The sequence below is a fragment of the Manacus vitellinus genome, unplaced genomic scaffold, assembly GCF_001715985.3.
Source record: "Manacus vitellinus isolate BGI_N305 unplaced genomic scaffold, ASM171598v3 scaffold_26_pilon, whole genome shotgun sequence".
NCBI lineage: Eukaryota > Metazoa > Chordata > Aves > Passeriformes > Pipridae > Manacus > Manacus vitellinus.
Window position 1 is genome coordinate 8,180,726 of NW_021939960.1, and position 11,223 is coordinate 8,191,948.

General features: G+C 52.0%; 1 protein-coding gene across 1 annotated transcript; it reads right to left on the bottom strand.

The window, feature by feature from the left end:
* Nucleotides 1-4,312: 4,312 nt before the first annotated feature.
* Nucleotides 4,313-11,221, bottom strand: ZGPAT (zinc finger CCCH-type and G-patch domain containing; the record flags this gene model as incomplete). Its single annotated transcript, XM_029960400.1, has 6 exons — nt 4,313-6,481; nt 6,920-7,331; nt 8,084-8,215; nt 9,148-9,306; nt 10,052-10,185; nt 10,827-11,221. Coding segments are annotated over 6 exons (1,371 nt in total), but the record flags the coding sequence as incomplete, so codon positions are not given.
* Nucleotides 11,222-11,223: the final 2 nt, after the last annotated feature.

Sequence of the window (11,223 nt, forward strand, 5' to 3'; positions counted from 1 at the left end):
GAGGCCCCTCTGGAGGGGGACATGCACTGGGAGTCCCATTTTCCGGCCAGTGGTTGCCCTCCCCAGGGTGACCAGGATGCCTCCAGTGCCCCATCCAGTGTGGACACCCAGCAGCAGGTGCTCTGCCACCTCCCAGGAAAACTTTTGGTTCCTTTTGAAAAAAACAACCCAGCAAACCAAATGAGATTCAAGCTCCCGAGTTGCCACTGAGATGCTGAAAAGAAGATTGCCAGGGGCCCCAGAAAACCTCTGGAGTCACTCAAAAAGTGACAGGGTGATTTCTGGGGACACCAAGACACCGCCTGGGCTGTGGGATGGAGGTGACACCACTCCTGAGCATAGGGGAGGCCAGACAGGACAGGTAGATGATTCAGCTTCCCAGAACTGGAGAGAGCTTCGGCCTCACAGCCATCTTCCCCTCCTCTCCCTTGTCACACCACGGGACACCCTCTGACTGCAGCAGGTCTCACACAGACCCCACCTCTCCTCCGACACCACAGCCCCAGGTCTGCAGCTGCTCTCTGCTGTGACAGAGCAGACAACGCCCAACCTTTCCACCACTTCCCTCTGCCTGAAGCCATGCTTTGCCCAAATCCAGCCCTTGTCCCTGCACCTTCCTCAAGGGAAGAGTCCTCTCCTGTAAACCGCAGCAGTGGCAGGGCCAGAGCAAGTGGTGCAGAGGCACGAAGGTGCTGGGAAGCCTGACACAAAGTGCAGATGCTCCCCAGCCTGCAGGATCGTTCCCGGGAGGCTCTTGGTGACCCCCGTCCCACCATCCCCGTCCCTGCTCAGCCGTCAGCGCGCTGCAAACTCAAAGCAAAAGCTGACACAGCTTCACCTGCCCCAGCGTCGACGGCGGCTGCAGCTCCCGGCTCTGCAGAGCTCAGCTCTGTGCACCCTGCGCTCCAAAAAAGGCTGGCCTGTGACCCGCACCCGGGAAACGCCGAAAGGAGGCGGAGGCAGTTCCCAGCCCGGGAGTAAAGCCCGGCTCCAAGAAGCCACGGAAGCCGATCCAGACGGGGCCAGCAGGGTCCCCGGGCAGAGCTGAGCAGGACAGCTTCCACCAGCACAGCTGGGCACCCAGAGATCCTATGGGGCACACCGAGCATCTCTTACTCACCCTCTTACATATCACCATCCGGATGACAAAGACCAGAGGAGCTCTGATGAGAAGCCATCCTGCCTCATGTGAATCTCAGAAGCTACAGCAGCTCCACAGTGAGCGGGGCAGTCTGTGCCCACTGTCCCCACTGCCCTGACCTCCATGTCACACTGCAGCATCTTTGGAACATCTTTACCCCTATAACTGGCAGGTCTCTGCCCACTCGCAGCACCCTTCTATCCGAGAGCACCCTTTTATCTGAGAACTTCCCATGCCTTTGGAAACTGCCCTGACTGAAGCCTGAACCCTGGAGACCAATTAGTTCAAGGTAGAAAGTGAGACAGAGAGTTTTTAGGGACTAACCAGGCTGGACAGACTGGCTTAGATCAGAGCTGGGAAGGGAAGGCTGTTCCCTCTCCAACGACGTTTTAATTAGACAACACAGCTTTTCTGTCTGAGCATACATTAATTACATGGATTACCTGCAACAGGGCTGTCGTGTTAGACAGAGCCTGGAGCTCCTCACTGGACTCGCTCAGCTCATTAGAGTGATGGGATCACAGGCTGCAGGAGTGGCCGTGCTCAGGGCAGAGCCGAGCAGGCTCTGGGGTTCAGCAGACAAAGTTCTAACGAGGAACGAGTCGGGAACTGGTGTGATGTCGGAATCGAGGTGGAAGCTTTCAGCATGCTGAGGCAGGCACACATGGGGCAGCTTATCCCACAACGGGGGGATTTTCCATCCCTGATTTTTAAGATTGAAGAAGGGACAGGCTTCCTGAGTGGAAATGAATACAGAGAAATTCTTCTGACCTACTCGGCTGAGCAGCTGGGTGGTTGCTCCTGGATTTCTGACCAGTGAAACTGTCTATTGCAGGCTCAGCAGTCACTGGGAAAAGCCACTTTGGACAACTCGTTGGGCCTCCCAAAACTACGTATTTGCGAGCAAAACTCAGCGCCCAACTGAAGCCGCTCGGGTAGGACTGAGCAGGTTTGCAAGGCAAAGTCTCAGCCAGACCTTCCGAAACCTACACCTGAATTTCCTGCCAATAAAGTTATCGATCTCCCAGTCCTGGGGCTGTTCCCTGGGGCAGGAGACTCAGCAGACGAGGTTTCACAACGTGCTGGCTCCGCAAGCCCGGATGGCTTTGAAGGCAAGGGCGGCCACGGCCGTTGCGTACGTGCGACACACACCCACGGCCCAGGAGGAATAACTCCCCTCCGTGACACCCCAGCACGGGCACCGTGAAGGGCAGATGGTTTGTTAACTCCAGGATGTGGGAGTTTTTTGTGACTCCTACAAAAAGCACAAGTTCCTCAGCCAGGTTTCATGAAAACAAGATCAACTTCACTGCAAAACTCAGTGCTGCTGCTGATTCTGCCCGACCTCTGATTCATCTCCCCAGATAAAACCACACAGTTTTGAGTGCAGGGTGATGAGCAGAAGGTCTGTGAAGCTACTCAAAGCCTGTTTTTGCAAGAAACCAGGGGGAACATTCTGAGCTGATTTCAATCAGCAACTGTGCACACGGCTGCAGCAAACTCCTCTTGGGTACCCTGGGGAGTTGTGCTGCAAAAAAGGCCCAAGAAGCAGAAGTAGATGGTTTTTTTTCTTTTTAATTATGAAAAATGAAAGCCCTGTTACAGTTAGTCACAACATTGAATCTGCCCTAGACCGTGGGATGCAATTAGTGATTTTTAAGACAATTTCTAACACGGAGCAGGCACGAGATCTCACCCACTTCACTCATCTCTGCAGCAGGAAGGAGGGATTTCATGGTCAGACATCTCTGGAGGCATTTAATTTAGAAAAGACTAACTACATTTCTAAATGCCAAACCCAAATGTCCCCAAACTTGGATGCACGCTTCCAGCTGCAGTTCTGATGGCTGCTCAAGTGCCGGAGTAGCTTTGAGAAGATACAACTTTAAAACCTCCAGCTAAGTGATCGCCCGCCCACACCGTGGGGCTTTTCTCCAGGCTGACACAGTTTCAGTGCGTTTCTTTCTTCCCACCCTTCCCTGATCGCAGGATACTCACTCACTTGGGCAGAGAAACGCTCTTCTAAGAAAAAAACCTGCTGGAGAGATTTTCTGCAGAGCTGAGCTATAGGAAGACACCAGTGGAGAGCTCGGATCTGCTGTTATGGGAAGCCAGATTCCAAACTACAGGATGTATTAAGGTGATACGTGTCTTTTTGAGAACCACCTGCCTACCACAGTGGTTTTCTTGCCACACATTCTGTAGTTGTGAATAACCTCAGGTTTACAGAGGACAGTGTTTCAGTGACCACACTCTCAAGCCTCCTCACCCACAGCTCAACACAAGCAAAACTCCAGTCCCCCTTTCCACAACACAACTGGAAATTTTCCTATTGAAAAAAAAAACCCACAACGCCCCACACCTCTGAACTCAACTCATTTCATCCCAAAACCAATCGGCTCCCAACTCAGCCTCCAGCCATGACATCCCAGCAGCGCTGCCGACCTCCAGCACCTTTTCTTCCCTTAAAGCCCAGCAGCAGAGCACAAAGCACAGAGTGGGACACATCCTCCAGGAGTGAGACACATCCTCCAGGAGCAGCACACAGCCTCCAGGAGTGGCACACAGCTTCCAGCCCAACTTGCAAGGTTTAACGCAGCTGGTACTTCCCCAGAGCAGAGCAGGAATCCTGCCTCTCCAGTCTAGCCAGCTGCAACAGCACCTCCAACAACGCTGTGACTTCTATATACTCTCATAGGGTCTTAAAGTATTCCCCCCTCCCCATTTAGCTGCAGATTCCCAAGACTGGAAAGCCAACACCACTTACTTTGCAGGAACTCAGAGGACGGGGGAGCACAAGGATCCAGTCATGCTCTCCTCTTTGCCAGCCAGCCTGGAGAATTTAATTTCTTTTATCCCGCCGAGTTAATCCCAATTAGGGGTTCCTGCACATTTCAAACACGCTGAGCTCTCCCACTCCCAGGCTCTGTGAGGAGCAGCTGGCTGTGAGCACACACCGAGCACACACACCACAGCTTCCTGGCCTCGGAGGTGGTGGCTTCACCCCAGGGTAGGCTGGGTCTGTGCTCGCAGGCTCCCGGCACACACCAGCACCCTCTGCCGCGCTCCGCTCCCTGCCCGGCCGGTCTGGGTGCTCAGGGGAATACAAGGAATGAATGGGGCGACCCAGATCATCATTACCTTGCAAATGAGCAATGCCTTACAAGGAGAGAGGGGAAAATAAACACCAACTTTATTCATCGGGGATGTGGATGTGTTGGGTGGGAGGTGGCAGCCACTGGGAGTCTGACAAGGCAGGCTGTGGAAATCCCAAGGAAGGGCACAACGCCACTGAGCTGAGACATGGGGCTAATACACCCAGTTCCTAAAAAGATGATGTTAAACAGTCTCAGAGTACAAAACAAACCCAAAAAATTTCTCTGCTCAGCTCCCCAGTCACGGGCCACTTGAGTGAACACCCATGCTAGGCTGGGCACATCAGCCCTTGTCACCACTCGACACTCAAGTGTGGGAAACAAACATCATTCGTGAGGGAAGGGCTCTGAGCAGCCATTGTTAAACCCTAGAACTGAGCCCCGTGTGCAGAGAACACAAATTCAGAACAATGAGGATAGTACAGCCAATTCCATTAGGAACTGATGGATGCTGAAGTGCCCAAGGCAGCCCCTGCCAGTTCCACATCCACAGCATGATCCAGGTGCTCTTCAGGAGCAGAGACCCGCTCCCACGGGTTTCCTGAAGATCTTGTCTGGTTTTGCTGTCTCGCTGTGTTTTCAGAGGTGTGTCTGCAGCAACGCGAAATCCTCATGACTTGAACGGCTCTGATCGTATCTTCTCCAGCCTCAGATCTTCTGGTTAGTTTGGCAGCCTGGCCCTGCAAGCAGGCACAGCCCTGCCCAGACTGACAGCTTTACAGGCTTCTTAGGCACAGATAAAAAATGGGGGTACTAAAGGAGCAAACCTTTTCGTGAGAAAAGTGACTCACAGAATAAAAGGAAATCAGTTTCTTAAACTAAGAAAAAACTCTGTCCTTAAGATACTGGCATGAATTGCAATTTTTTTTTTTTAAAAAAAGCCTTTACAATGCACAAATCCCACCAGAAACAGTCTGATGAAACCACCATCTCCTCTGGGGCAAGGACTGGCTGCCAACAACGCAGAATGTAACAGAGGGGAGAGAACATCCTTCCTGTCCAAAGACTCTCCATGGTGCAGGGAAGGGCACTTGGCTTGCCTGGCCTGCTCCCAGCCCAGCCCCAAGCTCTCCCACTGGAGGGCTGCATGCTGGGCACATACAGATTCTGCTCTTTGTGCTCATCCAGGGCCCAGTCCAACCTGGATCTGGGTCCTGAGGTTTTTTAGTAAAAGGACCTGTGTTCAGTGAGCCACCCTGGACAGAAAAACCCAACTAATGGTGGTAAAAATCACAAGGTTCCCTGTGGAGTTGTTCCTAGGGTTTGGGAATCCCATTACACTGCTGGCTTATTCCCCCAGTGTTGGCACTCTACTTGTGGAACCACACAGCCTTCCATGCCAAGCCAAATGAGTTAGGCTACAGCATGTCCTGGGATACTCTCACAGGCAAACTGCTGAAATCTGATCCTTGAGGCTGCTAGTTCCCACCTCTGAGCTGCCAGTTTTCTGTCTTTTCCTTACACTAAGGCTACAAAGAATTGCTCCCTCAAAAAATGGAGCCCTCAGATAAATCCCATAGTAAAAACCAGAAGGCAGAGAGCAGCTGAAGCACTTTGCCTTTGATGTTTTCTCCCAGCACAAGCCTTTTCTGCTTTGCCAGGCCGTGCTCGGGACCCTGCCTGCACCTGTGTTTGTCAGGGGGGCTACAGACAGAAGCCACAGCTCATGGCAGGATGTGGGGCTGTCCAAGCCCCCTCAGCTGCTTTGCAGCCAGCAGTGTTATCACCTGAGCAGTCACAGACTCTGGATGGAGGTGCTACTACAGGGAAAACTGAAGGAAAAAAGTGTGCAAGAGAGCAGAGAATCATATTTCGTGTAGCCAGTCCTCACCCAGGGTCCAGCTCAGGGAATGCTTTTGGGGCTGGACGGATGTGTACTTCCCCCCCCAGTCCCAGCAGAGCTCAGAAGCATCCAGAAACTGCTCCTTTTCCACCCAGTTTCAGGCTGGGCAGCCTGAGGCCCAGAGGAGCAGGACGGCTCACCCAGGCTCTGAAGCCAGGAGCACTAGAAGGACAATCCCTGCAGTCCAATGCCTTCCTCAGCACCTAGAACTCAGTCATCTTCTTGTGGGTGTCTGCTTTCTTCTGCTCCCGCTGCAGCCTGGCTTCCTGGGCCTGCAGCTGCCCCAGCCGCTTGTGAGCATTTGCCAGCTTCTCCTCCAGCTTGGCTGCAGCAATGCTGTGCCTGAAAGCAAAAAGCACGGTGGCAATGTCATCCTGCATAGCAACATCAAAGGCTTGTCCTCATCCCAGGAGAGTTTGCCCTTTCCTGTAGGATTAGCACAAGGGACCCGCTGAAGAACCTCATGCTTAGCACAGTTTGGGCTAGAAAATGTCCTCCTGGGATGCTCAACAGCAACGTTGCAGTGGTGGGCACGAGAAAGAAAGGACTCCAACACCTTCCCTCAGAGAGCTCCTCTCTTTCCCACAGCCTGAATTCCAGCTAAAGGATCACAGACACATCTGCCAGTGCCCAAGATGGTCTGAAGCACACACTGAACTCTCTCTTCTACTTCCCCTTAGGTCTCATCCACATGTTTCACTTGTTACTCCCACACCCCATTTCAAGCCCACCCCTTCCCAGAAGCACCAAGAACTCGGTCCCAAAGGGAACGTTTCCTACCGCCCAGTGTTGCGTTCCAGGGCCTGCTGGATTCCCCTGATATCCCTCAGCGTTTGTTCGATCTTCTCCGCGGTCTGGAAGAGGTGGACACTCAGGGCTTTCCTGGTGCTCTTGCTGGCATGGTAGATCTCCTTGCTGTTCCTCTGGGGCAGTGCCATCCCTCCAGCCTTGTCCCCAGTGCTCTTCCCACGCAGCTTCTCATTCAAAAAGTCAAACACGTTCCGTGGGGGCTTCTGGCCGCCAGACTGTCCGGAGCTGTTTCCCTTTGCTCGGCATTTCCTTGATTTGCCTGGGTCCAGCTTCCCCTGCTTCTTCTTCTGAAGCACTTCAGCACACTGATCCAGAGATTTCCCTCGAGGAAGCACCACAGCCTGCACTGGCTCCACTCTGCCCTGAGAATTCTTCCCTAACCCTGAGGAGAGACACCAAGTGATTACGGCAAGTGAGGACATCCCCTCTCCGAGTCACCTCCCACCACAGGATCACGCTGACAAAGTCACAAGCTTAGAACAAGCAAACAGGCTTTTGAGGTACCAAAAGTTGTAACTACTGTCCAAGCAAGGGGAGCAGCAGCAAAGGCCAGGCCTGGAGCCTTTCACAGCAGGAGATTTGTGATTCCAAGCCCGGGGCCATCTGCCAGGCCGGTTTCTGTGAAACCAGGTTCAGCCTCACATTCTCAGCTTCTCCAGCCAAGTTCTACTTAAACTGGTTTGGTTCCTCTGAGAGAACCGGAGACACACAGGGAGCAGGGCCACCCTCCCAGAGCCCCCAAGGCTGGATGCAATTTGGGTGGGGAGCAGCGAGTTCAGCGGGCTTTGAAGTCTGTGTCCAGAGCCAGATGTGTTAACACAGACATCAGAAGCTTTGCAGATCAGCTCCCTTCCACCTACAGGCTCCTGACGCTCACACAGCAGTTCTCACGGCTTTGATCATGAACTTGACCGAGGTTCCAAGTGCCTCCAATGTTTGCCATTACCATACAGGGCTTGGTGCCCCACATGCCTGTACTTCCATGAAATAAGTCATCCCTCTTCCCTCCAACACCTGTGATCTATCACATCGCTTGAGCCTCAGCTGACGGGCCCTTCAGCACAGCAAAATTCTGGCTTCACCCAAAATCTGATTTTTTTCCTTAACAGCCCCAGGACCTCCTCCTCCCCTTACCTTTTCCAAACTCATATCCCATCTGAACAAGCAGTTTGGAGCCAATGCCACGAGTATGGGCTTCCCAGCCGCCGAAAGAGGAGCTGCACGCAGGAGTCCATTCCCCGTTCTCTGGAACTCCTGAATCTATCACTGTGGCACAGGAGAGAAAATCAGTGAAACACAGGAACAAAGCTGCTCTGCAAAACCCTCATGGGGGGCACTCACACAGCATGAAACCCCCTCATGGGGCAGTACAATTCACTTCTCCCATCCTAAAATCACTTGGCCATTCCTCCAGCCCTACTTAGTTCCTACTGAGTTGTCACCTTCCATGAACACTGCCCAGGGAGTGACTGAAATGAGAGATCTCCATTTAATGCACATATCACCTCCCAGATCCAAGCACAGTCACCCAGGAGTTTTATGCTTCCTTTCCATCCTTCCAGGATGGTGACACACACATCAGAGCAAAATCTAGCACAGTGGCACATATTACTTATCCTGTGCCTCCAGCTCCTGCCTCTGGTCCGAGGCTCCTCTAAGTCACAGTGTTAATTCTGTGTTATCAGGATCCAGTAACCTCTGTCAGGTTAAATGTTAAGAGCTCTAGGACATGACTCTGTCCCTGTGACACTGCTGTGCCTGTGTAACCTCCAAGAAGTCATTTGGAAGGACCCAACACTCAGTTACTGGGATCTCACAGTCCTGGGTCACAAAGCTGCACAGAGACCCCAGGGATGAGGGAATCTCCTGATTCACTTATTAGCTCAACTGAGGCAGCCACATAAGAAACAGGCTCTGAGCTTGGAACTCTGAAACATCACACCCTTGTGGAAGTTCCCATGGAAACCTCCAGCCTTCATTAGCCCAGTGATTTGCATAAAGCAAAGATTTTAGTTGGCAGTTGTACCATAACAGCTAATTATTGTTCTCTACCTTTCAGGAACACATAAAGAGATTAACTGCTCTTTCATCAGAGGTGAGACACTCACAGTGAGAGCTCCAGGACAGTCATCCAGTCCCAGAGAAAGGCAGACCAAGATCACAAGAAACTTTTGCTCATGCCCTCCTCTCTCTCTTACCTTTGGCATAACCAGAATCATCGACACTGTCCTTGTCAGACTCATCAGACTCGGCAGCATCCTCACTTCTCAGTGGGGGAATGACACTGTCCCCTTCCAGCACAGCCTCCTTGAGCAGTAGGGAGTCAAACTTCACAGTGTAGTAGCCACTGTCCACGTCTGCAGAAGCAACAGCAAGGACAGGAGCTCCAGTCAGTCCCCAGCACAGAGGGGGCTAAGCCAGACTCAGCTCCAGCGGAACGAACGGGAGCAGGGGAAGGCCCAAGGAACATGTTTTTAAAAATTCTGGGCATAAATTGTGGTTTTCATTTCTGTCTGGGAGGGAGAAGCACCCACTGCAATGAAAAGCCACTTCCACAATGACTGTGTTGATACCTGAAAGTTTATTTCTATAAATGAAGAGAGATGGGCTGTTGAGAAATGGAATTAAAGAGAAGTTAGACTTGCTCCCTTCTGAATTAATAATAGTTAAAAGAAAGATGGAAAGAGGGAATAAGTCCTCCCTCTTCCCAGGACACAGGGAAGCCTGTATGAGCAGCTGCTGGGCAGGGCCAGCTCCTCTGGTTTTTGTTTAAACAAGAGCAGATTATTGCAATTCTCACCTAACATGCATGCAAATTCCTGCAGGACCTGCCTCTTCCCTTTCAGAGCAGTTAATGACTTTGCACTAATCTCCTTTCCACATTCCTGCCCTTTATGTCTCCTTTTCGTCCTACACTCTCTTTCCCAAGTCTGACACCACTCAGACTGGTGTCTCAGCTACATCAAGATTTTCTGTTCAGGGCTGCAGCCACACAGTTTAACATTTTTCTATCACTAACCACAACAGCCAAATTTTATATGCAGGTAACCATCAGCCTCCACCCTCCCCCAGAGCTGCAGGGCAGCCCCTGGCCCCCCTCACCAGTGATTTTGGCTGTGTACCATATCCCGTCGCTGTGCTTTGCCAGGCAGGCTGAGCCCACCCCCAGCGAGCTCAGGTCGGGCTCCTGGAAAGGCTGGAGCTCCTCCACAGACACCACCTGGCCATGGGAAAACCTGCAGGGAAGGAGGAACAGGAATCTTTAAATAAAAACCCCTTCCCTCTCTAAAGGAAACGTCCCAGTGATGAACCTCCCTGGGGCACTGGGGAGGTTTGACCACGTGTTGTTGCAATTCCACAAGTTGTTCACGTTTCACTTCAAACATGTCATTTATGCCATGTAACAAAGCAAGCATCCCACCCTGGAGAATTAAACTTCCTTGCTAGTGACACATCCAGTAAAAAAGTTCATGTCCTTGGAGATCCTGAAGAGGATCAGAGACAGGCAGGGCTCCACCCCATCTATCTTCACCATCCCCTCAGGCTTCTTCAGGCCATTCCTGGTGAGGATCCCCAAAAATGGAGCCTCTACAATCTCCCTGTGCAACTGGAATGTGTGCACTAACCACACACTTGGGTGTTTTATTTAAAATACTTATTGCCTATTAATTTACCCACTCAATCATGCAATGTCTCTGCAGCTTTCCCGTGGGATTTTTCATTTCAACTCTGCATCAGCTAAAAGAAAACAGCCCAACTGATGCCACTGCTCACCACAGCATGTTTTAAAAACGTAAAGGCATAATTCCACTGGGTAAAAAGAGCAACACAGGGCACTTTAGGAGGAGATTCATCCCTCCCACCCCCCTTTCTTTACCGGCAGTTCTCCTTAAATCTGCACTTGTCGTCCAGGAAGAACGGGCAGGGCTTCAGGGACTTGTGGGTCGGGTACAGGTAGAGCACCCTGACCCCTGCACTGCCATCCTCCAGCTCCTCTGTCCCCACAATCATGGCATTGTGGTACTCCAGGGTCCCCCAGGAGCTGTAGTAGGGGGCTTTAACCTTCATCCCACTTAGCTCCTCCTCCTCCTCCTCCCTCTCTGACTCCTCCTCCTCTTCGCTGCATTTGGATTCGTTTTTATCACCAGTTTCTCCCCCTCTCTCCGAGGAGATCTCGTTGTTATTCCCTGGAGGCTCCTCGTCTGCTCCAAGTCCAGCAATGGCTTCCTTAAAAGCAGCGTATTCCTCATCCTGGGCAGAGCTCTCCAGGTTGG